The sequence below is a fragment of the Teleopsis dalmanni genome, chromosome 1, assembly GCF_002237135.1.
Source record: "Teleopsis dalmanni isolate 2A chromosome 1, ASM223713v2, whole genome shotgun sequence".
NCBI classification, from domain to species: domain Eukaryota; kingdom Metazoa; phylum Arthropoda; class Insecta; order Diptera; family Diopsidae; genus Teleopsis; species Teleopsis dalmanni.
In genome coordinates, this window is record NC_051846.1 from 173,416,275 (window position 1) to 173,443,022 (window position 26,748).

A 26,748-nucleotide genomic window follows, 5' to 3' on the forward strand; every position below is an offset into this window, starting at 1 on the left:
GGTAAAAGCTGATTAATACATGTTGAATTAGCTTGTTTGTTTATATTTGACGTATAAAAAATATCAAAAAATATTTTAAATTTAGATAATTCCTCTTAGGGAAATTTATTTTAAGGGTTACATTTTTCGCCTTGATTTATTTATAATGAGCTTATTTATATGAAAGCTCTTTGTATCGTAAATTATCCTCATTAGCGGCGTTAATGAGCAACAGAGACAAGTGGAAACATGGTAATATTTATATAAATTAATATAAAAACTCACATTTCAAGTTATACCATGTTTTTAATTTCGTATGTGAAGTATACTATTCCAAATAAATAGTTAATTATGTTTTTCAAGTTATTTTTAACACTGTGAACGAGATGCCATTTATAATCAAACCGTATAGATGTATATATGTATATTTATGTGTTTATTCTCGACAAAACAAACTGTCCACATATCAACAACTTATTTACTAACTAATAGAGCTATTCAAATAAAAGTTTGCACAGAAATTTTCTGAGTCTAGTAAATAAAGTTTGAATGTATAGAAAATTTTTGGATTAATGCGTAAACAAGTGGCCATATTAAATAACTTCCGCAAAATATGTATATGTTTTTGACTAGTGGTTCAAAAACAAATTTGAGAATATAATTAAAATTAATGTAGTAAGAAAATAGTGGTTATAAATAATATAGTTAAATACGAAAGATGGCGCAACTTAACTCAATTTAAAGTTGACTCTTTCATTGGTTACTTTAATAAATATGAGTCAAGTCTTACGATGTCCTTTAACTAAATTTCCAACAACTTAAAACGAAAATTTCTCTATAAATATATTATATCATTAGCAATCGCTTAAGTTATATGGTAAGGGACACATGTCAAGTGGTGATGACATTTCGTTTACTACAAGCACAATCTTTGGAGAAGTACTTGTTGAAAATCAAAACACTTCTTCATATATACCATAGCAGTCAGTTAGTTTCATACGTCATGGTGTTATTAGTAATATATTTCCATAAGTTAAATAAAATACAAAAAAAGAAATCAGAAGCAAATCACTTTTCAATTTAGAATTCATATATAAATATCTGTAAATATATGAATTACTGACACATATCGTGTTAAAAATATTTACTATATACTTTCAAATATTCGAGCGTTGCGATGTTCGAGCAGAAATTCGAAAATGTTTGAATATGGTACAGTACCAAATTTTCGAACATAATTCGCTGTTCACACATTTTCGAGCAAATCGCTTAGACGTATTTGAACATAGTTCGAGTTTCGAATAGCTCATATTATACCATATAAAGATTTAGTATGTACCTATAACTAATTTGAGATATACTTATGTGAAGCATCGTATGTGAAACATATAAGATAAACATTTTATGTAATAAATGATAATCGTCATTCCATTCAGAACAATTTCTATACGAGGCTATATATAGAGAAAAATAATTTGGAATTCTTAAACTTAACAGGAACGTGTCGGGAGACGCATCGCGAAGAATCAATCTTTGACTACTTTTTCAATTATTTTAATATCTCATGAATAATGCACTCCATATTGGCTACTAAAATTGATATAATTTTTGGCTTGTTTAACTAACATGAGGTCTTGAAACAACGTTATAGAAAATATTTTAGCGACATCATATCACAGAATTTTGAGGATTATCACAGGATTACAAACCAATGTGTTATTAGTTATATTTAATACAAGAAATGCAAAGAAAAAGTTGTTTGTTTATATATGTATTCAGTATAGTTTCTTCCCTTACCATAGCTTGGTGATATTACTTGCAAAAATTACACTCTGATTAAAACACATATATTTTTAGAAGATACAAATAAGGACAGTTCTAAAACAAAGACGAGGCAACTTTAACTCATCTGAATTCTATTATAAAATATATTAGCATTCCCAGAAGAAGTCATGATCTGTTGCATAGAAAATTCAATGTTCTTTATTCATACATCAAAACTAGTCCAGAAGATTGATGTCTTGAAAAGTTCACAACACATATACCTCACGCTGCAGCAAAATAAATTTATATTATATATAAAATATAAAATAAATAATTACACCAACGTGTTAAATGCCATTTAAAAAATGAAGGAAGAAAATTATATGATCTATATATAATATAAAACTGTTTTTAAATATTTTCGGTTCCTTTCAAAATTTTCAAAATTTCAGTAAATAAATAAAGAAAAACTTGAAGTCAACTTTCAACAAACTGAAATAAATTATAATAAATATGTTACCGCAAAACAATCAAATTCTATCTGTTAAAGAAGAAGCATTGGCAATGCACCAAGGTAACTTGACCCCCAAGGTTGAACCCTAATTCTGTATAAATAATAAACAGTTTTAAAATAATTTTACAGCGGTTCATGCAATAGGCGGTGAAGCGATAATTGTAACGACACAAGACTTTCGCACTGTTATTGATAGCCGAAATATAAGCTATAGCAAGGTTTTACCTAACGGTAAGAAATACATTAGCACCGATCTATTGTTAATATTTCTAAAATATTTTAACCTCGCTTTAACCTTGTTTCTAATATTTTTTGTTGGAATTTGAGTTCATTTAGTATAACTCTTTTCTAGGCCAAAAGGTTCAATTGGAAAATCAGTTACTTACACCAAATATTCATGTTGGAAATGCAGTTAATCCGAACGCACTATCACAACAGCTTCTTAATCATAACTCCATAAACCCGAATACAGTACTTAATGTTACACCAATCGGTCTTACACAGCTGAATGCTATGAAAACAACAATACCTCAATTGTTAGGAAATGCAAACCAGTTAGGAAATGTTAAATCATTGGTATTTCTATTTGTTTAAAAATTACATTTCACGATCTGTATTTTGATATTAACTTTTTTTATTATATCTAGTTCCCTACAAATTTCTCAAAAGGAACGAATACAGGATTTTGAGCTGTGAGAAAAAAAATATAATTGAATCATTTTTAGAAAAGTAGAGTCATCAAAAAAATGAAATAGATTTATCAGTTAAAACCTGTTAGTATGCGAATTAATCAATTATAAAACAATTAATTGTTACAATTATAATCACTTTTCATAAATCGAAAAATGAAACTTCGAAAAAAACTCTCCACATTATTTACTAACGCAAATCTGACATTAAGAAAGTTCTCAAAACAATGAAGCCGTACTGGCGCGCAATGGGGTAGTAAAAAGCTATGTCAGTTACCATATTTTTTGGATATTCATAAACTTATCAGTATCTGCAAATCGGTACCATATTTTTTGGGTATTCATATACTAAGCAGTACCTACAAATGTATAATACCATATATCATATTTTCTCAAAAATACAATCTGATTAGCCAAAAGATATCACACACTGTGAATAAAGCAGGCTAGTCATCTAATGATCTAGCTAGAACTAAACAATGAATTGACTTGAGTAGAACCAAATAGTATTATCTGCTTTGTAACTACCTACATTGTGACCGAAAAGTTTCCGGGAAATTTTAAATAAAACGCAAAATTTTTAATCTTCATCAATATTTATTTTATCTCCTTCAAAATATGCTCCATTAGAAGCGATACACAAATGCCAACGTTTCTTCCAATCATCAAAACATTTTTTATAGGCGCTTTCCGGTATGGCTTTGAGTTCCCTCTGCGAATTCTGTTTTACGTCTTCTATGGATTCAAAACGCGTTCCTCTGAGTGGTAATTTGAGGTTGGGAAACAGGAAAAAGTCACACGGTGCAAGATCAGGTGAATACGGTGGCTGTTCGATGGTATTTATTGAATGTTTGGCCTTAAAATCGTTGATAATGTTGAACAAATTGAGGTGAATCGGAACAAGCCGGGCGTTGACACGTCGCATACACAAATTGTCCACCAAAATCAAACGAGCCATCTCACGACCGATGCCTAGCTCTCGTGCTATCTCTCTAACACTCACATGAGGATTTTTGAACACGATTTCCTTTGCCTTTTCAATGTTTTCGTCGGTGGTAGAGGTCGAAGGTCGTCCAGAACGCGGCATGTCTTCGACGGTCGTACGACAGTCCTGAAAGGCTTTGTACCACTCATAAACTTGAGTTTTCGATAAAACTGATTCCCCATAAGCCTTTTGTAGCATTCGCAACGATTCTGCACACGAAATTTCGTTCGAAAAACAAAATTTGATGCAAACTCTTTGTTCAATATTTTTTTCCATTGTTTTTTTCGCAACGCACTACTGAGGTGAACTGGTTTCAACAGCTGCCGTAAACGAACTGTCCGACAGATCGCGCTCATTTTTGGCATAGTAATTAAGGACAGTGCTGCCAAACTACATAAACTTAAAATATCGAAAAATATACAGCGCGCGAATTTTAAATGAGAATTTCCGAAAGCTTTTCGGTCACAATGTATTACCTAATAGGTAGTCACACACAGAAACTTTAATTTCTAAGTAAAGATCTTTGCAGCCCCTGGAAAATACCAAGCCTTTGGAAAATTGTTTTTCGATGACTCCGAATAATTATTAGACCAAGAAAAATTAATTTAGTAAGGTCGATAGAACTTGTATCATAAATACATATATATAACCCTCATTACGCAAGATCCATAGGCATACAACATTGATTGACATACAGATTCATTCGTAAACCTAACCTAAACGAAGTTAATTTTAATTTAAAATCTTACTTTCTGAAGCCGCACCCAGAAAAAATATGCTCTAACCACATACCAGTTAAGTTATCTCATGTGGTAAAGAAAATATGGAAACCAACATGTGGTATGGTTGAACCAATATGATGCGTAAAGTAGAAATATTTTGACCTGAGATTTAGTTAAAATTTGGTTAAATTAATCAAATTTTTTTTCTGAGTGTATTTAGTTTTTTATTTTTCGCTATAATAATATTTAAAGTTAACACTTTTTGCAGTTAGTTAAATATTAGAGATTGAATATTGAAGATCGTTAAATCCTTTAACATTCTATAAATTTACTATAAAAATTGTACTTTTGAGTTAACTCTTTTTTATCTAAAGGAAAGCATACTAGCGTTTTATCCGTTCCACAAGCCAATCTTGGAAATGCACCACTTAACACTTAGCAGACTGACAGCAAACACAAATTTCCAGTTAACTTCATGTCGGCAATAAAATAGGAAAGACTGAAAGTAGGACGTGATTCGAAAATATGTCAATGTCATGTGGAGCGTTTTTCCTTTGAGAATTAAGTATGGCCAGTATACGTGTGCAAATAGTATTGCATGCGAAATTCAAAAGTTGGAAAAATAAGATAAATTGAAAACATCCTTTTCATATATTTCAATAATAAAATTATGCGCGCATTGTCAGTAGTATATTTCTACGAATTTCGACAGTAGATACAAAATATAGATATGCGATTTCTGCAAATGAACAGCACTTAATTGTCTTCTACGGGGCTAAATATGTGTGATTAAATATTAATTGTAATAAAAAAATAGTTGAATAAAAAGCAATTAGATTAAAAAAAGAAATTTTAGTTTTTGTACTGACCATATCGCTATTTTCGTTACCACCAAGCATCCATAACATATATTTCAAATATAACCATTTTTTTCGCCACTAAACTCTTTATGTTTTAACCACAATTGTCAATGCTTGGACCTTGTATCAAGAAATTGTTTCAAAATGAAAAAAAAGAGTCATTCATTTTTCTATTATGTGCAATACGGATCTCTGTCCTTTCAAACAAGGAAAACGGTATGTGCCATCGAAATGTTCATCCGTACCATAAGTACTCTATAGTTGATTTGTTGGTTTATTTATATGTATTTAGTTTTTAGTTTGCAAATGTCTGGAATCGATTCTTGTTACAAAAAATTTAAATGTGTCCTAAGAAAATTCTTCAGAGCATAAATTATTTCAATTAAAGTCCAATTAAGAACGCTGTTAAGACAATGGAAGAATGGGTGAATCTTTCAGTTTAAATTTTTATTTCAAAATAATATAATATTGCGAGAACGTGAAATTTCTATATCATATGTTTTAAACAATTTTTATAATTCATTGTCTTTCCTTTCATAACAAAAGAAAATAAAAATTTCTCCAGATAATAAAAAATAAGATAAGAAATAGGTCGGATAAGAAATAGATCTAATAAGAAATAGGTTTTCTAAGTACTTATGTATTCAAATATTACGATATCTTGAGAAGAATGTGTAAGGTCTAGCTAACACTACAACTGTTTAGGTGTCATACTTTATTCTACTGCTATGTAGGAAGGAAGAAAAAGAAATCAATTATCTACTTTTCCATTATCATACTCTTGTCAATGTGCGTTTCTTCATTTCAATATGTCTCTTTCTTAAATTGAAATGCAGTATGACTGATACAGCATTTTAAAGGTATTGTCAGTTTTTTTCAGTTTCAGTTAAATCACAATTAAGTTTTCTAGTCAGAAGAGATACGTTCGCTATTCCGGTAGATCCATTGGATCTATACATACAATAGACCTGTATAAAGAGCCTGTATGAGTAACGTCTTTCAAGTTGGGATTCAATTGCTTTTTACTATTTTCCATATGTGTGTACATAATATTCGAAAGCAGAATCGGTTTAAGTCTAAAAACTATGCAATGAATTTTAGTTTGCATATACCAGGATTTTCCCAGGATTTTAGTTAGTTTTAAAATAGAACCCATAGTCGCTAGTAGCAAATTTTTTATCTTAAGTACATTGTTTTTTCTTTTTTTGGATATTGTTTTTTTCTTTGTGGTTGATGAGGTTATGATTGTAATTTTGTAGAATTCCTTAGGCATCGTCAAGTCGACCGTCATGAGAATGATGTGCTCGATTCTAGTTGTCTATATAGACTTAAACATATGGTTTTCATTTATTTTATAAAGGAAATACTAAACATAAGTTGTTAAATAAGAAGTTATAGTAAAAGTATTTTTTAGCGATTCTGTTTCAATTTATTTAATAAATATGTGTTATCTCACTTAGGGATACTTTCTCAAATTTCTTCGTGCTACGCACGTTGTATGTGATAACCTGCAAAGGTTTTGGGTTAAAGTTTATAATTTTCTATTTAGGCAGTTTTCATTAATTACACTCGGTTAAGCGCAGTAAACAGAATAATATTTTGCATTAAACGGATTAAAATTTAAGTAAAAAAAAAATTAAAACATTACACAAAGCTCGTGTGTGTTGCAACTGTTTTAAGTTTGTTCTGCTAAGTTGTGAAATAAAATTGTTGGGTACTTTCCAGATGTAATTTAATTAAAAAGTATAATATTTAACCAAGGGTAAACAATTTTTTAATGAAATTAAATTGGCAAATTATTTGACACTCAAAGAATTTTCGCCATAATTTTAAAATGAAATTTTGGTTTTAGAGTGGAATTCATTTTATTAATAATATTAAAAATATTAATAATATTATTAATAATATTATTCCCTTCTATTCAGTATGAGCATCACTATGTTATATACATATGTTATGTATGCATAAAGAACAAATAACAAATTTACAACAACAACGACGCCTTTTTATTATTTATAGAAATATATTTAGAAGTAATAATGCAAATGCAAAAGATATACATAAAGAACAAATTTACAACAACAATATTGTTTTATTTTCTATAAGAATTTTGTTTAATAGTAGTGATGCAAATGATTCAAATAACAAATTTACAACAACAACGATGTAGTCTTGTTTTCTGTAGGAGTTTGTGTAAAAGCAATGATGTAAATGTAAAAGTTACGCCTAAGGAACAAATAACAAATTTAAAACAACAACTATGCTGTTTTATTTTCTATAGTTGTTTGTTTAAATGATCACTGTTGAAGTGGTCACTGTTGAAGTGAATTATTGTATTTTAAAGGATTTGTAATTTATTATTAATTTGTGTGAAAATTATATCAACTAGAATGTAATTCTAATCCCTCTTAGCTATGAAAATATTTAATTTGAAGGATTACTTAAGTTAATAACACCAAACATTTTGTTATTATTCGTTTACATTTTTAATGTTATATTTTAAAGTCTTATTATTGCTTTAAAAATCCGTCATTTTTATTATTAAAACATTTGATATCACAACCGACCATCTAGTCTAAGTGTTCGACTGCCAACTCAGAAAGTCGACTGTCATGTTCATCTACTAGCTAATATTGGCCGTGTGCGAGTTCGACTAAATTGATGATAAATTGAAGGAAATAATAAATTATGTCGGTATGACAGCGAATTTTGGTATTTACTAGGATTTCGAGTAGAATAAATTAGATAAAAACTAGGTAAATTAGATATTTCTCTTGTGAAAATTTTACAAAATGTTTAATAAATAAATATATTTAAATAAATAAATAAATAAATATGAAAATTTTTAACAGAAAAATAATAAATAAGTGCAATAAATAAGTGTAAATAAGTGCAGTGCAAAAAATCGCTAGGAATTTTCAATTTACTTTACCTCAATTTACTCGAATCCGCACACGGCCATTATAACAAATTTTTCATACAGAATTTATTAAATTCTATAATTTTTCAGCATTTTTTTTTTCATTATTATTTTCGGATTAAAAAATAGAACCGGTCCTTTATTTAAAAAGGATTATGTACTTTTCACCACAATTAAAATTAATGTTAATGCTAGAGTTTCTAGCTTAGGTAACGTTTTGTAAATTCTCATCATGGACGACTTACCTGATTAAAGTGTTTAAAGCTTAAATATTTTATTATGATTTTTGAACAAATTAACATAAAGCAATTTATTTCCACATTATAAAAAAAATATATTTTTTCTGTGACGGTCTGGTATCCTTAATATTTGTATGGACATAACATGTGATGATTTTGTCACTTCGTCTCTTTTCACTGAAATACAACAAATCATAATAACACAAAACTCACAAAAGGATATAGATTTTTCATACCATTTTGGTAAAAAATTTCACTTCTATTTGTGGGTAAATCTGTGAACTTAAGCGTAAACTCATTGTCTACGTTGCCTACGAATTAATTTTGCTAACAATGCAGTTGCCAAGTGGAAAACCACACACGGCTTTGATTAAGGATAATTACCTTTTGCTTTGTTTGAGGAAAATTTAATTCATATTGATTGGGGTTTCTTTGATTTGAGTAAAGAATTAAGTTATAGAAATTGATTAATACCAGCTCTGAAGTACGAGATTCGCACTCGTATATCACAAACATATTTTCAAATTATTATTTTGCTGGCAGCAAATGTGTTTCGTCTAAAAAGAATTTTTGAAAAATTAAAAAGCGATTCCTTTGAGTTATGCACGTACAAACATAAAAATAACGTATTAAAGCCATTTATGTGATAAATCGGCTGATTGCTCTTCTTGTACGAGAAGTAACATTATGTTAGGCTTGGAATGTGTAATAAAAAGTTTAAAATAATTTGAAATTTTTTCGTGATTAATATGCCACATATTTTGTCTGCTAATAAATGAAAATTGCCTTATCTTTAATCATAAATTCCAAAAACGAACTATGAAAGTTTTATGACCTCATATCTTGGGTTATCGACTGTGGAGAAAAAATGAGTAAAACCTAAGAAACCAAAGAAAATATTTTTAATTTTCCATATTCGTTTTATTACACAGCAAATTAGTTTCTTTTTTTTCTCCTCTTATTGGGTGAAAAGTTATTTAACCTTTAAGTCCTTGAAGAGTTATTAAGGCAAAGTAACCACAAATTATTTTTTGAAAACAGCTATGAGTGATTATTACTAGCAACAGTCATTTGCCTTTTGATATTATGCCCTAGGACAATTTTAATACCATCTTATTGAATTAATAAGCAAATAACAGACAAATAGGAAAAGAATTTACTTGAATGTACGAGAATAATTTTTTAAAAATAAATAAGTTATTTAACGAAATAGGAACCATAACTGGAAAATAAAAAAATTAAAAATGATTAAGCTTAGTTATAAATATCTTGGGATCTTAAATACTTAATTTAACTAGCTTGTTAGTAGACTGGTCAGTTTATAAGTAATTGAACCTAGACTAGATACATGTGGAGGACGTAAAAATATAACAAAAATTATCGCAAATATATAATGCTAGATCCCATCAAAAAATACATAAAGGATAGAGCCCTGAAATTATATGCGAAAACTGACAGACTTACCAACACCGCGTTATCAAATCTCAAAATGGTTACAGGCTCCTCGGGGAGGTATGCAGATCTGAGGTCAATTGCTTAGTCTGATGAAGTGATAAACAATAATTTAGTCAAGGTGTAAAGAGGAGTTTTAAAAATACCTCGACTTAAAAAAGAGTATAAGTGCTTAAGTGCACTAGGTCAAAACAGCTTTAACATAATTAATTAATGCTAGAAGAGTATTCTGATTATTATTCTGAAAATTCTTCTGAAAATTCTGAGTATTTCATTTGACATTTTAAATAATATTTTATATTAAGTCTTGAATGTTTAATAGCTCAGTGCAAACTGATCCACTTTACATTTCCTGAGCAAAATCATAGCAAAGCTATATACTACTTATTGTTGTATTAATAACAGTTGTGTTTATCATAATAATCTGCTATTATTTCCAGAGGTTCGAGAATAGTCCAATTCTAAATCTTTCGGTCTAAAACAGGTTGGAGTCTGAAATTTAGTCAGGAAGGTGGCGGCGTTAACTTTTTGAGATTAGATAATATTATTTGTTGCTAGTAAAATTCTAAACTAAATTCAAAGTATTATTCTGACCTTTCTGTTCAATTGAACATAAAAATTTGTGTGAATAAACGTAGTTTTGAGAAAAAAAGCAATAATTTTTCAAAAGCACAATACACAGCTCACAAAATCATTGGCAAAATCAGTGGTAAAAATTAAAGTACAAATTATTGCCACAATCAGTCTATTCAATATATTTGGCTTTCTCTGATTTTTGGCTTTGCTTGCACTTAAATATATTTTCTTCGAGGAAGATGCTGCCGTAGAGCAAAATTTTAAAAAACCACTACAGAATTATTTTTATCTTCTTAAATTAAAGGATCGTTGGAATAAGTATTTCTAAGTTAAGGGAGATCACACTAAAAAATAAATTCATGTGTTTAGAATTAAAAATCCCTTTTTTTTATTTATGTTCCACGAATTTATTGAACAATCTTATATATTGACATCAGTAAATAGAGTATAAAGTAGGCATGTATTGAATAGAGTTTCTTATAAGTGTTTTCCTAAAGTTCGGCTACTGGTATTAAAAAATATATTTGCTGTAGAAACTACTACATGAAAAATTTCGTTATCCTTTTTTTCGTTCCATAACTATAGTTATTTAAAACTTTAAACTTAAAACTTTTTTCTATGCCAAATACGTTTCCAACTATCACTACATAGAGATTTGTATAAAGTCCTGAGAGGAGTAGCTGCCATCCGTAGAGCTTACGATATAGAGTAAATTTAAAAGAATTTTCTTTAAGTATGCAAATTACTCTATTTAACAGTAACTTAACAAATTTACAAGCAAATTTTGATATTACTTATATAACACTGTCGACATTTAAGAGATGTAAAGGAAGTACTGCATGCAATACTCCTAAGCACGTAAGCACCTAAAGATATGCAAATTTTTATCTCAATTACGAAAACATGCAAATAAAAACTTTTCTAGCAAATAAAAATATCAGAAAAATACTAAAGAAAATTCTAAAGTGCGTGAAGATGAATTAAAGAGATACTTTTCTACTATAGAATCATTGCAGAAAGTATCTAAAAATGAAATAAGAATGCACATCACCACGAAGTTGTTCGATAAGATTTTTATTGAGAGTCTTGAAGCAAATAAGCTCTTGTGATTTGTTTAGTTTCCTTTTAGAATTTCATTTAAAATACCAATGCTTATTTTATTCTTATGTTCCGGAAATAGATGTATCGTAAAATTGCAGTAGAGCTACTTTTAGTTTGAATATTGAACATGAAAGAGTACTTGGAAAAACACAATTTTGCGGATTGCTGCAATTGTCTTCTTGGAAACTACTAAGTTTTGGTAGAAAGTGTACTCTATCATTTCTATTCTTACTGAATGTAAAATGTTATGCTTTCTAAGTTAGACATTATAAAGTATAATTTTAAATGAGTAATTTTGGTATCTGACATAAATGAAAACATTTAAGTAAACACTTTTACTACTTTAGCTATGGGACATAATGAATTGAAAACAAAATTATTTAAGACATCAGATAATTATAAATTCAAAGATTTCAGTTGATTTTGTAGTTATCCATTTGAACGTTCAAGAATGTCAGAGTTAATTTCTTGCTTTATAAAATGCTGCTTCTTCCTTTTTTTCTTCTTTCGGCCTATAAAATGGTTACTGTAACGTAAATCTGAATTTTGTGCTGAGATGTCTTAAATATCTTACGAATTTAAAATGAATTACTTGGAATTTGCCAATTTAATTGATGTTATTTTAAGCAAAAATGGTACGTATTTTTTAAATTTAAAAGTTCAAAAAAAGTTCCGGTCTGCTACACAAGTAATTCAGCCATAAGGCTTTGCTACAACTTTTGCTATTAAATAAAAGATTTGGTTGTATTAAATATTTATATTTGTATGGTCGTAGAAATATCTGAGTGTTAAATCTATTAGAAATTCTTAGTCAACTATTTATGTGACTTTAAATTGAATTCCATTCAGGAATTATGTGAAATTTATAGTTGCGGTAAAAGTAAGTTTTCTTAAATGGATTAGTTGTTGTTCATTTTTTGACAGGATCACCTCTCAGAAATAAATGGAGAATATTTACATTTCGTTATAATAGTTAGAGAAGAAAGATATGAGCGAGAAACTTAATACCTAATAAACTAGATTAATCTAAGCTAGAGAGCATAAACGTGCCGCAGGTAGATGGGGAGCAGATGAAGAAGCGGGGTTATGATTAGTTTTTGTTTATTTAATTTTACTTTATAAAATCAGTTATATCCTCATATGAATTAGAAATTATATTATATATATCTTTGATGCGAAAACTCTATTCACACCTCAACAGATACTAAACAACACAATTATCAATGTGAACATTGGAATTATTTCGAACATACAAGCAATTATGAAATTCCTAGTGAGCGCTTCTACTACATCATCCCTAACAGTTAGAGAATGCTAAGGTTGTCTTAATGAAAAGACATAGCTCAACAAGTTGGCAACACATATCATACCTAAACATAGCACCATCTCAGGTAACTGCAAAATAGATGAACCTATCAAAATTGGGAGGTCGCACTCCGAAACTCAGTCCTTGGATTTTAGTTTCTTATTTTTAACCGTTAAATTTACTACTAAATGTAATTACCTAAATTCAGCTATAGGCACCTCAGCAAAAGAAAATTCCTTTTAAATCAGAAGACTAACTTGTACAAATTGCTTTTGACTTAAAGAATTATTGTTTTATGTTTTCACACATTTTACCTCAGATCTAATTTTATTTAAATTTGAATTGAACCTTTGAATTTCTTGAATATTTGATATTTTATGTGCTATAAAATACAAGTTTTTTAATCCTGACAATGGATATTACATGAAGTATATATACTGATATTAAACTATATATTTCTAGCACAAGACATTAAATAGTTATTATTGAGTAAATTTTACAACCGCCACTAAGTTAGTATTAAAAGTAATATAATATACTGTGAAAAATACATTGTACATAAGGTTACATTCCACACCAAAAAAAAAACCTTATTTGATTGTATAGCATAAACGAATTTCTCTTCTGGTAAAACTTTCAGAAGATTGGTAAAACTAGACTGGCAAAAAAACAATTTTTGACTGTTTGCTCTTTTCCATGAATTGATTTAATCACAAATTTTCAAAACTTTTGTATATAACATATTTTATATCAATATAATTATATATAACGATATTATATAGTAGCGTAATAGGTTATTAGGGTTCCTGTCATAACATTACCATATCGATCATATTACCAAATGAGATATCTAGAATAGCTTTATACACATCTGTTTAAAAAAGAGTTCAAAACTACAAATCTTATTAATTATGTGTATATCCTTCTTGATTGTTTCCTTCACGCCAGGTTAAGCATTTGTGATAATATTTTTCAACGTGTAATTATTAACACATCATTTTTATCTATTCTTTTTCGTTTTCATATCCATGAACTTTGTCCATAAGAATTAAATAGGCTAGAGTCAAACTATATTTTTATCTTGTCTTGTTCTGCACATCCAATACTGCATTTATGGTGGTCTTATTCTACAATCTTCTCTTATCCTGCACATCCAATAAACCATCTGTAGTGGTATTATGCTACATACTACAAGTAGCGCCTAATGTATACTTATTCTTTTACATATTTTTCTCTTCTCTATCTCTATCTTCTCTAAGCATGGACATTTAATAATGCAAATGCTGTAGTATTCCAATTACATAGTTTCCACTCTTCCATCTTCATATTCTACTTAATCGCTTACCTGCAATAATCAAACTATCAAACTATTCAGAGTTTATGTGCTATATTCAATAAATATTACAAAAACTGTGATGATGAGGGAATAGAAGGCACCATCATACAGCTTCTGTTATTGTCCAGCATATAACAAAGAACGAAGTTAATATTAGGTTATTATTAGTTGAAAAACTCCTCATATGTTATCAATCTGGAATATTAGAAAATAATTTGATTAGTAATCCTACTGGATTGTTTCACTAAATCAGTTAATTTAATTTATACAAGTAATGAAGTTACTTAACCGTGCAAAAAGCTACCCCTGGCTACGCCTCTGGTGTAACTGTGCTCAACTTCATCACATTTGAAAATGTTTGCAAATATTTTGTATATTTGTATTTAATTAATTAAATTGCCATTTAAAATAAAATTGTACTGCATTTTTTTAAAATTGCTTTCGCAAATTTTAATAACAATGCGTACTGGTATATCGAAACACTCAGGCTCTAAATGATGTGAAAATGTTTTTAATGGTTTTGATGTCATTAACAGGCTCAAAATTTGTGTTAAATTAAGGTTAATCGTTGCATTGGATTTGGATTCCACCCACGCTAATTGGACTAACTCGGCAGTCGATCATTAAACGATGATATCATGTAGCGAATAATAATAAAGGATTTTTTTATGACAATTTGGTACATGAGATTTAAGATAATCAGAACACATTTAAATTTGTATTTCAGATAGATTATTGTATATTATAGCAAAATTTAAATTAAATGCAAACGAATAAAACCAACAAAGATATCAAAATGGTGTTTATATTTTAAACTTTGATAATCTCTTAAAAGGCTAAATTTTTTATATTATTATATTGAGGCTAGTTGAGTCAGTGCACTTGAGCACTTTTATTCTCTATTAACTGCGAGTTTTATTAAAAAAATATATATGAAGTTCTAAAGAATGTCTTATAATTCTTTCAAATTACAATCGAATACTATTTTGTAATGATATTCCAAACCTCAAACCTGAAATTCCATACAACTTTAAAGTAACAATAGTATATTCCCAAGATACCTCATACTGTATAATTCATCCTAAGCTACTTCAGTTTCTGTATGTTTCGCTCGTCTATTAGAGTTTTTCGTGTAACTCGAAGAAATGTAAATAAATTTCATCAAACATTGCTCGATGAATCGTAAAATCAATACTGAAATTGTACGTGTTTATTTTATTTGAACATGGTTTGATGGCATTGATTACAGAATTGTATGACAGGATGTGTACAGGATATTTTATTTGTTTTACTTTTCTTTTATTAAACATAAAAAAAATAATATAAAAATTTTCAAATACGGGTACATCTTAACATGCCATATAAATGCATCGTGCGGAAGTACCGTTTCCGTGACTAATCATATTCCCAAATCCTATGGAATATGAAAAAATTCAGCAAATATTACTTTAAATAAATAAAATGAATGATTTTTTGTCACTGCATGTTATTTTGAAATATTGATATTTATGGATATTTTATGCCATAAAACAAAAATTAATCAGATTTGTCTTTAATGTAGACACAATACTCTGCACTCATATGGTGTTAGTAAATAATCAAAGGACTGTATTTAATACCAAGGGATACAAGACAAGTCAAGCAGGAATCAAAGCATTGTCCTTTTGAGAACTATCTTTGAGACCATTGGTGGACTATTATAACATACTACTGTGACAGATAAGAAATGGTGAAGTGTCTTGCAGGTCATTAAAAAACAAGAACCAGTACACGAACAATTCTCACAAGCACTGGATCAATGGTGCAATTCTTTATTCGGAATCCGTTGATTTGCAACTAAGTCTTTGAAAGAATAGCAGATAAATGCAAGTAGTTGCTACTGGTACGACGCTTTACGTAACCACCAGTCTAAAAAATTGTTTTTTTCTTAATACCTCGGAATGCTTTCGCAGCGCGATGTCTTTGAGTAAAGCAGATCCATCTAAGCAACATGACCTATTACCGTCTTAACAAGATGGGTCAGTATGAGAATATCAACTTTTCATGGAAGCATAGGTATCACATAGGTGTCACATGGCTTAGAGCCTTGATATTACTAATTTTTTAACGAGAAATAGCCAGACCTTCATACAGATAGAGTCTCCTTCATTACGGTCAGTTACTAGCTTAAAAGGTTTACTTTATTGCTTTCTTATGCTTCACTAAGTTTCGTTTCTATTCTACTTTATTCAATTCAATCAATTCTATAAAAATTGTTAACTTTTCCTTAAACTTACTACCAATAAAGAAATTAATAGCACTTTAAAACTTTTGTTCAGAATTTTTTAAAAATAATCTATAGCATTAAAAACTTTACAAAAGAATATATTATAAATTTTTTTTCTATTTTTTGGACATCAGATTAATTTCCATACATATATGATTTTGACATTTATTAAAAAAACTGTGTATAGAATATATTTTTAATATGCTGAGAATTTCAAATTTATTTTCTTAAGAAAATTTTGCTTAAAAAATACAAATGCTGAAGTCTAAAAAAGGAAAATTAAAACGAAATGCCAAAAAAACTGGAGGTATTCGTATTGATCCAAACCGTGAAGTGGAATGTCCTTTATGTTTGGAGAAACTTGAAATTGATGATCTACAATTTTTCCCATGCGAATGTGGGTATCAAATATGTAGATTCTGTTGGCATAGAATTAGAACAGAAGAGAATGCATTATGTCCTGCATGCCGAAATGTCTATCCAGAGAATCCTGCGAATTTTACACCAATTAGTCAGAAAGAACTTGTTCAATATCAAGCAAAAAAACGGAAACGTGGTGAGAAAAAGAAAGCTACAAAAGTAATAGAACGTCAAACAAATTTAGCTGAACTACGTATACTTCAAAAGAATTTAGTTTTTGTTGTCGGTTTACCACCACGGCTGACAAATCCTGAAATACTTAAAAAACCCGAATTCTTTGGAAAATATGGTCAAGTCGAAAGAATTGTCATAAATCCGAATACTAGATATATGGGAACGCAATCACAAACTGCTGCCGTCTATGTCACATATACACATGCCGATGATGCTCTTAAGGCTATACAGTGCACCAATAATCTTGATATTGACGGTTGGCTCATACGAAGTAATTTAGGTTTGACTAAATATTGCCACCATTTTGTTAGGAATGAACAATGTGTTAAAAAGGACTGTTCTTTTCTACATTCACTAGCAGCCACAGAACTTACATTCACTAAAGAGGATATACATCAGAAGAAGCATTATGAAATTGAAAAGAAGTTTCATGAAATTTTAGAAGCAGAGACGAGAGCAAGTGAAAATTATTTAGACCAACCAAAGAAGTGTAATATAAAAACAACAACTCACTCAACTCAGACAGAAGATGAGCACATCGTTCTTGATGACATAAATCGCAAACGCGAATCTTTAGAATCGTCTTCATTGACAAGTAATATTGCTATCAGTGAAGAACACTCTTCGAAGATTTCAGTACTTGAGCAAATTGAACCGGATAAAACTGAAGTTAAAAAAGGTAAACAGAAGAAACCTAAAAAGAAGGCCAAAAAAAACAAACAAAAATAATTTTTAAATTTTATTTCTATTTTAAGACTTTTAAAAATAAATATATTTTGTCTTTTTATTGTTTCAAACCGAAATCTAAATCACTGGAATTAAAATATCAAATTAACCTCAGCAAAAATAATTTTTTAACAAAATATATATAAAGTAGTTAAAATCAGGAACCTTCACTGTCCTTAACATAGTTTTTCCTCAGGTCTCCATTTATACCAAGATATCACAATCGCCGGTCGGCGAATTGATAGGCAGCCACACTATTGACAACATCGACGCATAAAATATAATATTTTAGAATGTAACTTGTATAATCTTTTTTGAATATTACTACAAGTCTCAATTCGAGGGTAACTATTTATATTTTGAGCTCAATAATAAAAATATATTAACTTGTCGTTGAAAATTGCTTTATTGTATCTCGAAGTATTCTCCTTTATGATTAAAACATCTTTGTCTGCGTTGGAACTATTTGTCAAAACATTTCTTCCAATCTTCTTTAGACACCTCCAAAATATGGTTTTTAAATGAAACAACAGCTTCTTCCGGTATTATTCATAAAAATCGTTGCCCACGCAATTTATTGTTGATGTTCGGGAACAAGAAGAAGTCATTTGGTGCCAAATCAGGATTGTGCGGCAAAAGAGCCATCAATTCGATTTTTGTCATGTTCAAATAGTCGGTTGTTGGACGAGATGTGTGAGCACTCGCATTGTTTTGATGAAGATAGAGAATGATCCGACGACGCTTGTTTGTTTTCCGTATGTCATTGAAGAGTTCCGGTAAACGTTGTGGAATTGTTATACACCATTTGGAATTGACCGTTTTATGTTCCTCGTATATTTGCCACATGATCAGTTTTCCGAAAAATAAATGACCATTTGTTTCGAATTGTTTCGAGCACGAACAACTTTTGTTGAATTTGATTCCTAAAACTTTGTTTTTGACTTGACCTTTCTATTGAATCTATTTTAAGCCCAATCGAATCTTAAATAAGATTCAAAAGGAAGGCCATCTCAAAAACAAAGTTTTAGAAAAATTTCATTTCAATATCTTAGAAATTTTCAATATTTTACTGGTTCACAAAATATAGAATTTTGCTCGGCAAATTTCTGTTGTGGTACAGTGTGGATGGAGCATTCCTTCGAGTAACAATAAATTAAATTTTTATTAAACGTTTATTTAGAAAAAAACCCAATTATTTATTTTCTATTGTTGACGTAATAAAAAAGTATTAAAACTGCAATAATGAAAAAATTTTCCAAACACGAACCATTAAATAATTTTTTTCTCGTATTTCTTCTATTACAAATCGGAACAATTGCACTGCAAATACAGAAACGTGACCAAAACTGACTGTAATTCATAAACTCCAGAAGCACTCAGAAAATGGAATAAGGAATACAAGTGCTAGTCATTTACAAATATGAATTATAGTTTCATGGAAATTGTGAAAATGTTATAACAATTTTTCTCTCTGAAATTTTGTTATGCGATTACATTTTGCATAAATTGCAAGGATTGCGTGAAGTATGGTATGTATATACGAATGTCCTGATGCTCTGTTGAAATGCATACTGATTTATCAGAAGGTCATGCACGTATGTGAGTTCGCATTTCATTTGCAGATTCTTAATATAAAATTCATTATTCCATACATAAACTCAAATCACTCAAAAGATTGGAATCGGATTACATTATTAAAGGTGTTAAAATTTGTGCTGCAATTTATTTAGTCACATAATGGGTATTAGCACCTTTGGTGTGGTGTTATCAAATATTATTCATATGAACATTTTAATTTTATGAATTAAATATAGAAACTGGTAGTCTGATGTCGGTAATACACTACTGCATGTATGCGAATTTATATAAAGACTTATACGGGAATAAATTTTCATTATCACTACATACATTTAAGCGTTCGAAAAATCAGGTGTTAGATAAATAACTTATAGTTAAGTAAATCAAATAGTCTTTGGTAACTCCTACTTTTACAAAAAGATTTTATTTGCGGCCTTTATGCCTTTATAAGTAACTTAATGTCTCCACATAAAATGAAACTTAAATTCTTTGAAGGGTTCGAATAGTACTGAAAAGACAACAACAAAAATTTAGTGTATTTATAAAAATATGACTAAATATGTTTCGAATATTGTCAAGATCAGCAGTAATTTTAGGAAATTTTCGAATTTTTTACTTAGTTTATGGTCTGTATAATTTGTTGGACTGCAAGAGTCAGGCTTAGAACTTGTGCCTAACAAATTAGAAACAATGACTAATCGTGTTTTTCCACAAGAAGCCAGGCACGAGTTCTAAGCGTGGCGATCAGAAACTAACGACAATTTTGAAAAAGCGCGTATTACATCTTTTTTACACAATCGAGTTTCTTTTTGTGTATAGGTTATGCTGTAAGTAAACCATATATCATAAAACTATCAGAAAATTCAATGCTGAGTTTTTGTTTACTACGCGTTTAAGGAAGGCGTACATTAGTTTAAAAAATCACACTTAATAATTTACAAAATAACTAAATGAAGAGAATCATGAAAGCAATTCTTCATTATCTAGTAAATAGTGGAGGCACCAGATTGAACAACTCTGGATGCAACTTTACATCACGATGACCCGATTGCTACAACACAGGTTCTTTTCCGCAACTTGTATCTAAGCGCACATTGAGTTTTAATATGGTTAAAATAGTCGGACGGCTTGGAACGACTTCAGCGTTTAGCCTTTGTATACGACACAGCTGTGCAGTGATAAGTAATTACCTTTAGCACAAAGTATCTAGTTAATCAATCAAAAAGTAGAAGATTATTATTGAACTACTTGCATCACTTACTATAAGTATGGCTTAGGTGTTCATCAAAGTTTTACTGGTACACTCAGAAAAATAATTGGATTGATTTAACCAGATTTTAATTAAACTCAGGTCAAAATATTCTGACTCATGTAACCACTTACCACATGTTGGCTTTCATATCTTCTGTACCACATGAGCTAAAATTTTTCTAACAAAATGATCAGGTCAGTGTATCTAGTATGTGGTTAAAGCATATTGTTCTGAGTGTACAAAGTGTGCTAAGGTACTTCAAGCTTTCTATTGCACGCTACAATAGAAATTTCGGATAAAATAACAAATGAGGAAAAATGTTAAATTTTTCCTCACTTTAATCTTCTGTTTATAATATTTAAAATAAAAACCTTTTTCACTTCTTTTTTTTTTTCTTATATCTAACTGGTAATATTAAAGCTTTCATTTCATGTTGCAAAAGTAGTATTTAATCCTTCATGTTACTGACTTCATAGAAGTCATTATGCATGAGCTGTTCAAAACGTAAATACGTCATTCAAAAAAAGTTTGTTTCATTAAAATCTTATTATTCTCATTTGCTTTAAACAGTTTTTCTCATAAATTAAAATTAAAGAAGTTGTGATTTTTATGAGAAAAAAATGTTTTTATTTTCTATTGAAACTACAAATGTAAATTAAAAGACAAGAAAGACAGTTGTTGACAAGTTTTTGTCAAGATAGTAGAACGTCTTGTAAATAAGGATTAAGCATTTAAGACTATTATAGTTTACTTTTTCGTTTTTGCGAAGACTTTCTTTATTAAATATTAATACAAAAACTTATTTTTCCTTCTTTTATATGATTTTAAAATTCAAATATGTACTGAAAATAATTTTTATTAAAATATAAAGGAAGATTCTTACATAAAAAAATATTAATACGTATATATACCAAATCGATGAAAATACATGACTGTTCAGAAAAAAAGTTTTACAAATCAAAACCAAATTTTTCATCAAAATTTGTTGACTTACTGACATTAATAGTTCCACATTCTCTGAAATTTCAATTTCAATTTTGAACTGGAACTTTTTTATTGTTTACTAAAGTACACAGTAAAAACTATACCCTTTGAGTTCAATTCGCTTTCTTCGCTTTCTCCGTTGTAGTTTTGACATTTAGTATTCAGTATGACTTAATTGGAACGTGAGGATATTTACTATTCAATCTGTTTCAATGGAATTGATCTTTCAATAACTGTAATGCGCTTTTCAGGAAATCAATAAATAAAAATTCCAATTGCTCTGCCTTTAACATCCAAATTGCTTGGATTGAACATATTTGATAACCAATCAATTCATCGGTTCTACTGCAAACAAATATGTTTATGTAAGTGGTTACCACAAAAAGCGCTTAAATGCTGATATGAAATTTTACAAAGAAAAATGTATTAAATACTGAACCCGTAGTTATTTGAATTTTTCCTACAATAATTAAAGCAAAATACGATAACAAATGTGTATCTAACATTTAGCAAGTAAATTCAGCAAAAATTGCCAAATTTCTCATGAAACACGAATTAATATTACAAAGGAGTCAATTAAGTGAAGGAAAACAGCATTTATAGGTCATTTTTTATGCCAACCCAAAAACTTGCTGACACGCACTTTTACTAAGTTTTTGTGTGGATCGATTTATGGACTTACAACTTTTACGTTTCATGTCTTATAAATAATAAAACAGATTTTTTTTTTCGATTATAAATATACAGGTACATACGAAATAAGTTTGAAAATAAAAGGCACCATTAAATTAATATTCTTTAAAATGCTATTAATTTTAGTAATTAATGTAAAAATATTAAAAAAAAATAATAATAATAATATTGTGATTTAACGTCGATTATGACTGAAACCATACCCATAATAACCTGAAATCATAATAGTTCAATCATTTTGAATAAGAACTCATTTTTGAATATGGAATTTTTGTGGCCAATATATGTACACATCAATACTTTTTTGATATCAACAGCTCTTCACAGTGAATTTTTTTTCCGAATAAAAACTTAAAATCGTTTAAAGTACAGCATTTCTTACTTCTTGTTTAAGGATGTCCTACATTGCAATGGTCTGTTGGTTAATCGGTAGGTTTACTCATGCATTCATTGATCGCATTCACTGCTACAACCTCGTCACCAACTGACTATGTGTTTATTTGTGTATAAAGCAAGTTTAGATAAAGTCTGTTAAAGAATTTTTGAAGTTTCTTGATATCAACTTCTGTTACCTTCCCAAGTTTATTGAAGAGCCAGTTAGATAACGTATTTGTTCATTGTTGCTAAAAAGTTGTGTATGTAGCGCAAATCTACGTAAAGGACTCATATGCGATCCACGTAAAATTTTCTATAATACATATTTGATAAATAAGATACATATATATCTATATAATTATTAAGATAAAATATAGATGATAAATATAGAAATATCTTATATTTAGATTTTTTTATATACATGTATAGTTCCCGTAGATTCTATGAACAGCAAAAGGCTACAATATTTTACATGTATACATATTACAATTGTATTCCATTAGGAGATAACAGTTCTCTTTACAGTCGTTTTGCAGCACAAAATGCTGTATTTAATTTCATCATTTACGGAGCATATATTTTATCGATCGGTATTAACGTTTCTTCATATTAGTATTATTATTATGTTGAGGCGAGTTGAGTCAGTGCACTTGAACACTTTTACTCTCTATTAACTGTGAAGTTTCTTCATAACCCATCTCTACGCCTTCACTGGATTATTGTTTATCACTTCATCAAAGTAAGCAATACCTAACCTCAAATCTGCATAATTCCCCGAAGAGCCTGTAACCATTCTGAAATTCGATAACGCCTGGCAAGCCTGTCAGTTTTCGTTAATAATTTCAGGGCTCTATCTATGTATTTTTCTATGTATTTTTTGATCGGATCAATCCTGAGGTCCCTTAGGATGTCATTAGTCTTAATGTTCCATGGTACCTTGAAAAGTCTTCTCAGAGCCTGGCTTTGGGCCTTTAGTATTGATGATGGTATAATTCGATAAACATTACTGTTTTATATTATTATTACGAAGGCATAAAAGAATCCAAAATTAATTTCATTTCGTTTCTGACAAATGAGATCTAAGATCTATATAAAAGTAAAAACTGGACTCTGGCTTTTATGATTTTTAATTTTTGTATCGGTACGTATGTTATTGTCTCGTCATATCTTATGCACGTAGGGTATTGTATAATGTACGGGAGAGAACACTGATCAAATAGGCAAAACTACCGACTTCGAAATATTATTCCCGAAGTTTCTTAACGTTTAAAATCAATAACGATGCCACAATGAAAAACTATATACCATATTCAAAAACTTTTTTTTAATAAATGTATTTAAAACAAAAAATCTACATTGTTATCAATCATATTTTTGGATTTAAAAAAGAAATAATTAGACTAACCATTTTTTATTAATTGTAAAAAAAATCAATTTTGGTCAAAACAAATTTTTCGGCAATCCATGTATTAACGGTTTTTTAAAACAAATATATTTAGGTAAAACAAAAAAATCTACATTATTATCAATCATATTCTTGGGTTTAAAAATTAATAGTTAGACTAACCATTTTTTGTTGAGCGTAAAAAATCGATTTTTGCCAAAACAATTTCTTTTGTTTTTATATGCAAAATATAAAATAGAAGGAACCATTTTAGAAATATTGTTGACAAACAAAATGGAGACACTTGTGGATCACTTGTCGAGTTACTGCAATTCAACAACAACAAACCATTTCAAAAACAATAAAATGGTTTAATATGCAATAAGCAATTCGAGATACGCTACACATAGAACAAAGAAGAAGTGATGCCAGAAGTCCTGTAACCAGAAATGTATATAACAACAAGCAAACATTACATTATCGATGACTCGCTAACAACGCCTGCTGGAGCCTACATATTCTATGACTCGCTAGCAACGCCTGCGGAAGACTTCAACATAATCACTCGCTAAAGCAACATCATTGGACTTCAGCTACACCACTCTTGGTTTATAAGAATGTAAGTTCCTTTGTAGACGAATATGGTGAAATTAGTAACGTTGAAGTAAATTCCTCAGTCAACCAACATGGCAAACTCGGTAACGTTGCAGTAAATTCCTCAGTCAACCAACATGGCAAAATCGGTAATGTTGAAGTAAACTTTTCAGTAGACCAACGTTGCTAAATCGGTAAAATTAAACAATATTCTATTAAATTTTTCTATTTTATTTGAATTTTTTTATATACATTGACCTAGTCATCAGCGGTTCACAGTTTTCATTGTATATGTTTATGTCTATAAGAAAACAGTGCGATATTTTTAGTGTATTACAGATCTGCAAGTGAGAGATTTTGTCATACCTATTTAACTTAATTAATCAACATCTTTTAATGCATTTCATCTAAATTTATTAGTATTTTAATACGGGTATTCGAGAATACCTCTAAGAGAATTTATGACGAATTCCAAGAAATAAACTTTATCTTTTAATTTAAAAATTCTTAATACATTATAAACAGAGCGTAGTTTTGAATTCAAAGTTCACGAAGTCATTAGAGCCAATTTCCCATTTGACTTGTAAATACCATAGAGAATTGTACACATAATTTTTGTAATATTAATTTTATTTAAAAGTACTAGTACTACAGCCATATTTATATTGTATGGCAAACGTGTAGAAACTACGAGTAATAACACATAAAACAAAAATTTTTATTTTTAATTAATTCTTCTTATAACAAAATTTAATTGTCCCAAAAGACTACAGTACATGAAAGCATTTTCATGAATGTTAATTTTCCTTTAAAGTTTTCCTCTACATCAGGCCTTGGCGTAGTAATTATCATATCTCAATTTTACGAGTTCACATGATTTGGAATATTAATGAAACAATTTGTAGGAGAAAGTAACATCATTATGCCTAAGCACATTGACTTTTCAATAAAGTGAAGTTAAAGATATTAATTTTTTATAATGGAATTTTTGTTTTTTGTTTTTTTTGAAAAATTTAATTAAATTTTAGTAAAAGTATCAACAATTATCATTTAGTAAATTAAGGATATTAATCATTGTCAATAAGATGAGTCTAGACAGTTTAATTTTTCAGAAATAACAATGATTCTTCATTAAGAGTAATTAGCATTTAATATTTACTGCTCTTAAGCAAAACTATTATTTATTATGTTATAAATGAAGTTAATATTTAGAATATATTACACATATATGCACTTAAGACCATGCAAAACCGTAGTCATCTCTTGCATTACATATTACAATTTTTCACGCACGCATAAAATAACTGCTTTAAATACGAGTACATTGTGATAATTATCTGAGTTAATTAATTGCTTTAAGTAAAGTTAAGATATTAAAAGCAAGTAACAGATTTATTTTATAAAGAATTTTCAATGTTTCGATTTCTCGCTATGTATCGAAATTGACTTATTGATTTAGTATCACATTCTATTGTTCTGCACCAGGTGATCTTCTGTGATCTTCTGTCTTGTGGGTTCCAGACTGGGTTGTGACAGACTACTCAATGATTATACGAAGCGTGTTAATATATATGATCGATGTATAACTTTCCCGGGGGGGAGTTAGGATTATGTGTTGCTAATGAGATTGTGCAGATGATCAGATATTCTATAAAGTAGGTGATTGAAAATTTTGGTGACAGTTGCATAATAGAAATACTGTGCCAGTTGGTACATTTGCGAAAGCACCTCTTTTTTAGGAGTTTACTTATATCAATGCCTTCCATTTAGTTGGTGGTTCTTCCAAATTTTTAAAAAAAATGATGCAGCATTCTAGCTGTCGTGTCTGTTTCTGCTTTAAAACATTCTGCAGGAAGTCC

General features: G+C 29.2%; 2 protein-coding genes across 3 annotated transcripts; both read left to right on the forward strand.

Moving 5' to 3' along the window:
• Positions 1-2,203: 2,203 nt before the first annotated feature.
• On the forward strand, positions 2,204-5,446 carry LOC119670544. 2 transcript variants are annotated; one of them, XM_038080851.1, is made up of 5 exons: positions 2,204-2,317; positions 2,387-2,488; positions 2,610-2,833; positions 2,905-2,949; positions 5,028-5,446. In XM_038080851.1, the coding sequence occupies exons 1-4, from the start codon at positions 2,257-2,259 to the stop codon at positions 2,944-2,946; spliced, it is 429 nt and encodes a 142-aa protein (XP_037936779.1). In that variant the 5' UTR covers positions 2,204-2,256; the 3' UTR covers positions 2,947-2,949; positions 5,028-5,446. The 2 variants fall into 2 exon arrangements, with proteins under 2 accessions (XP_037936779.1, XP_037936772.1); XM_038080844.1 differs by lacking the exon at positions 5,028-5,446 and having other exon boundaries at positions 2,905-3,295.
• Positions 5,447-16,964: 11,518 nt separating this feature from the next.
• Positions 16,965-18,032, forward strand: LOC119666740 (CCR4-NOT transcription complex subunit 4-like). The gene has a single exon (XM_038076023.1). It carries the CDS (start codon positions 16,965-16,967, stop codon positions 18,030-18,032), a length of 1,068 nt encoding a protein of 355 aa, XP_037931951.1.
• The last annotated feature ends 8,716 nt before the right edge of the window (positions 18,033-26,748 follow it).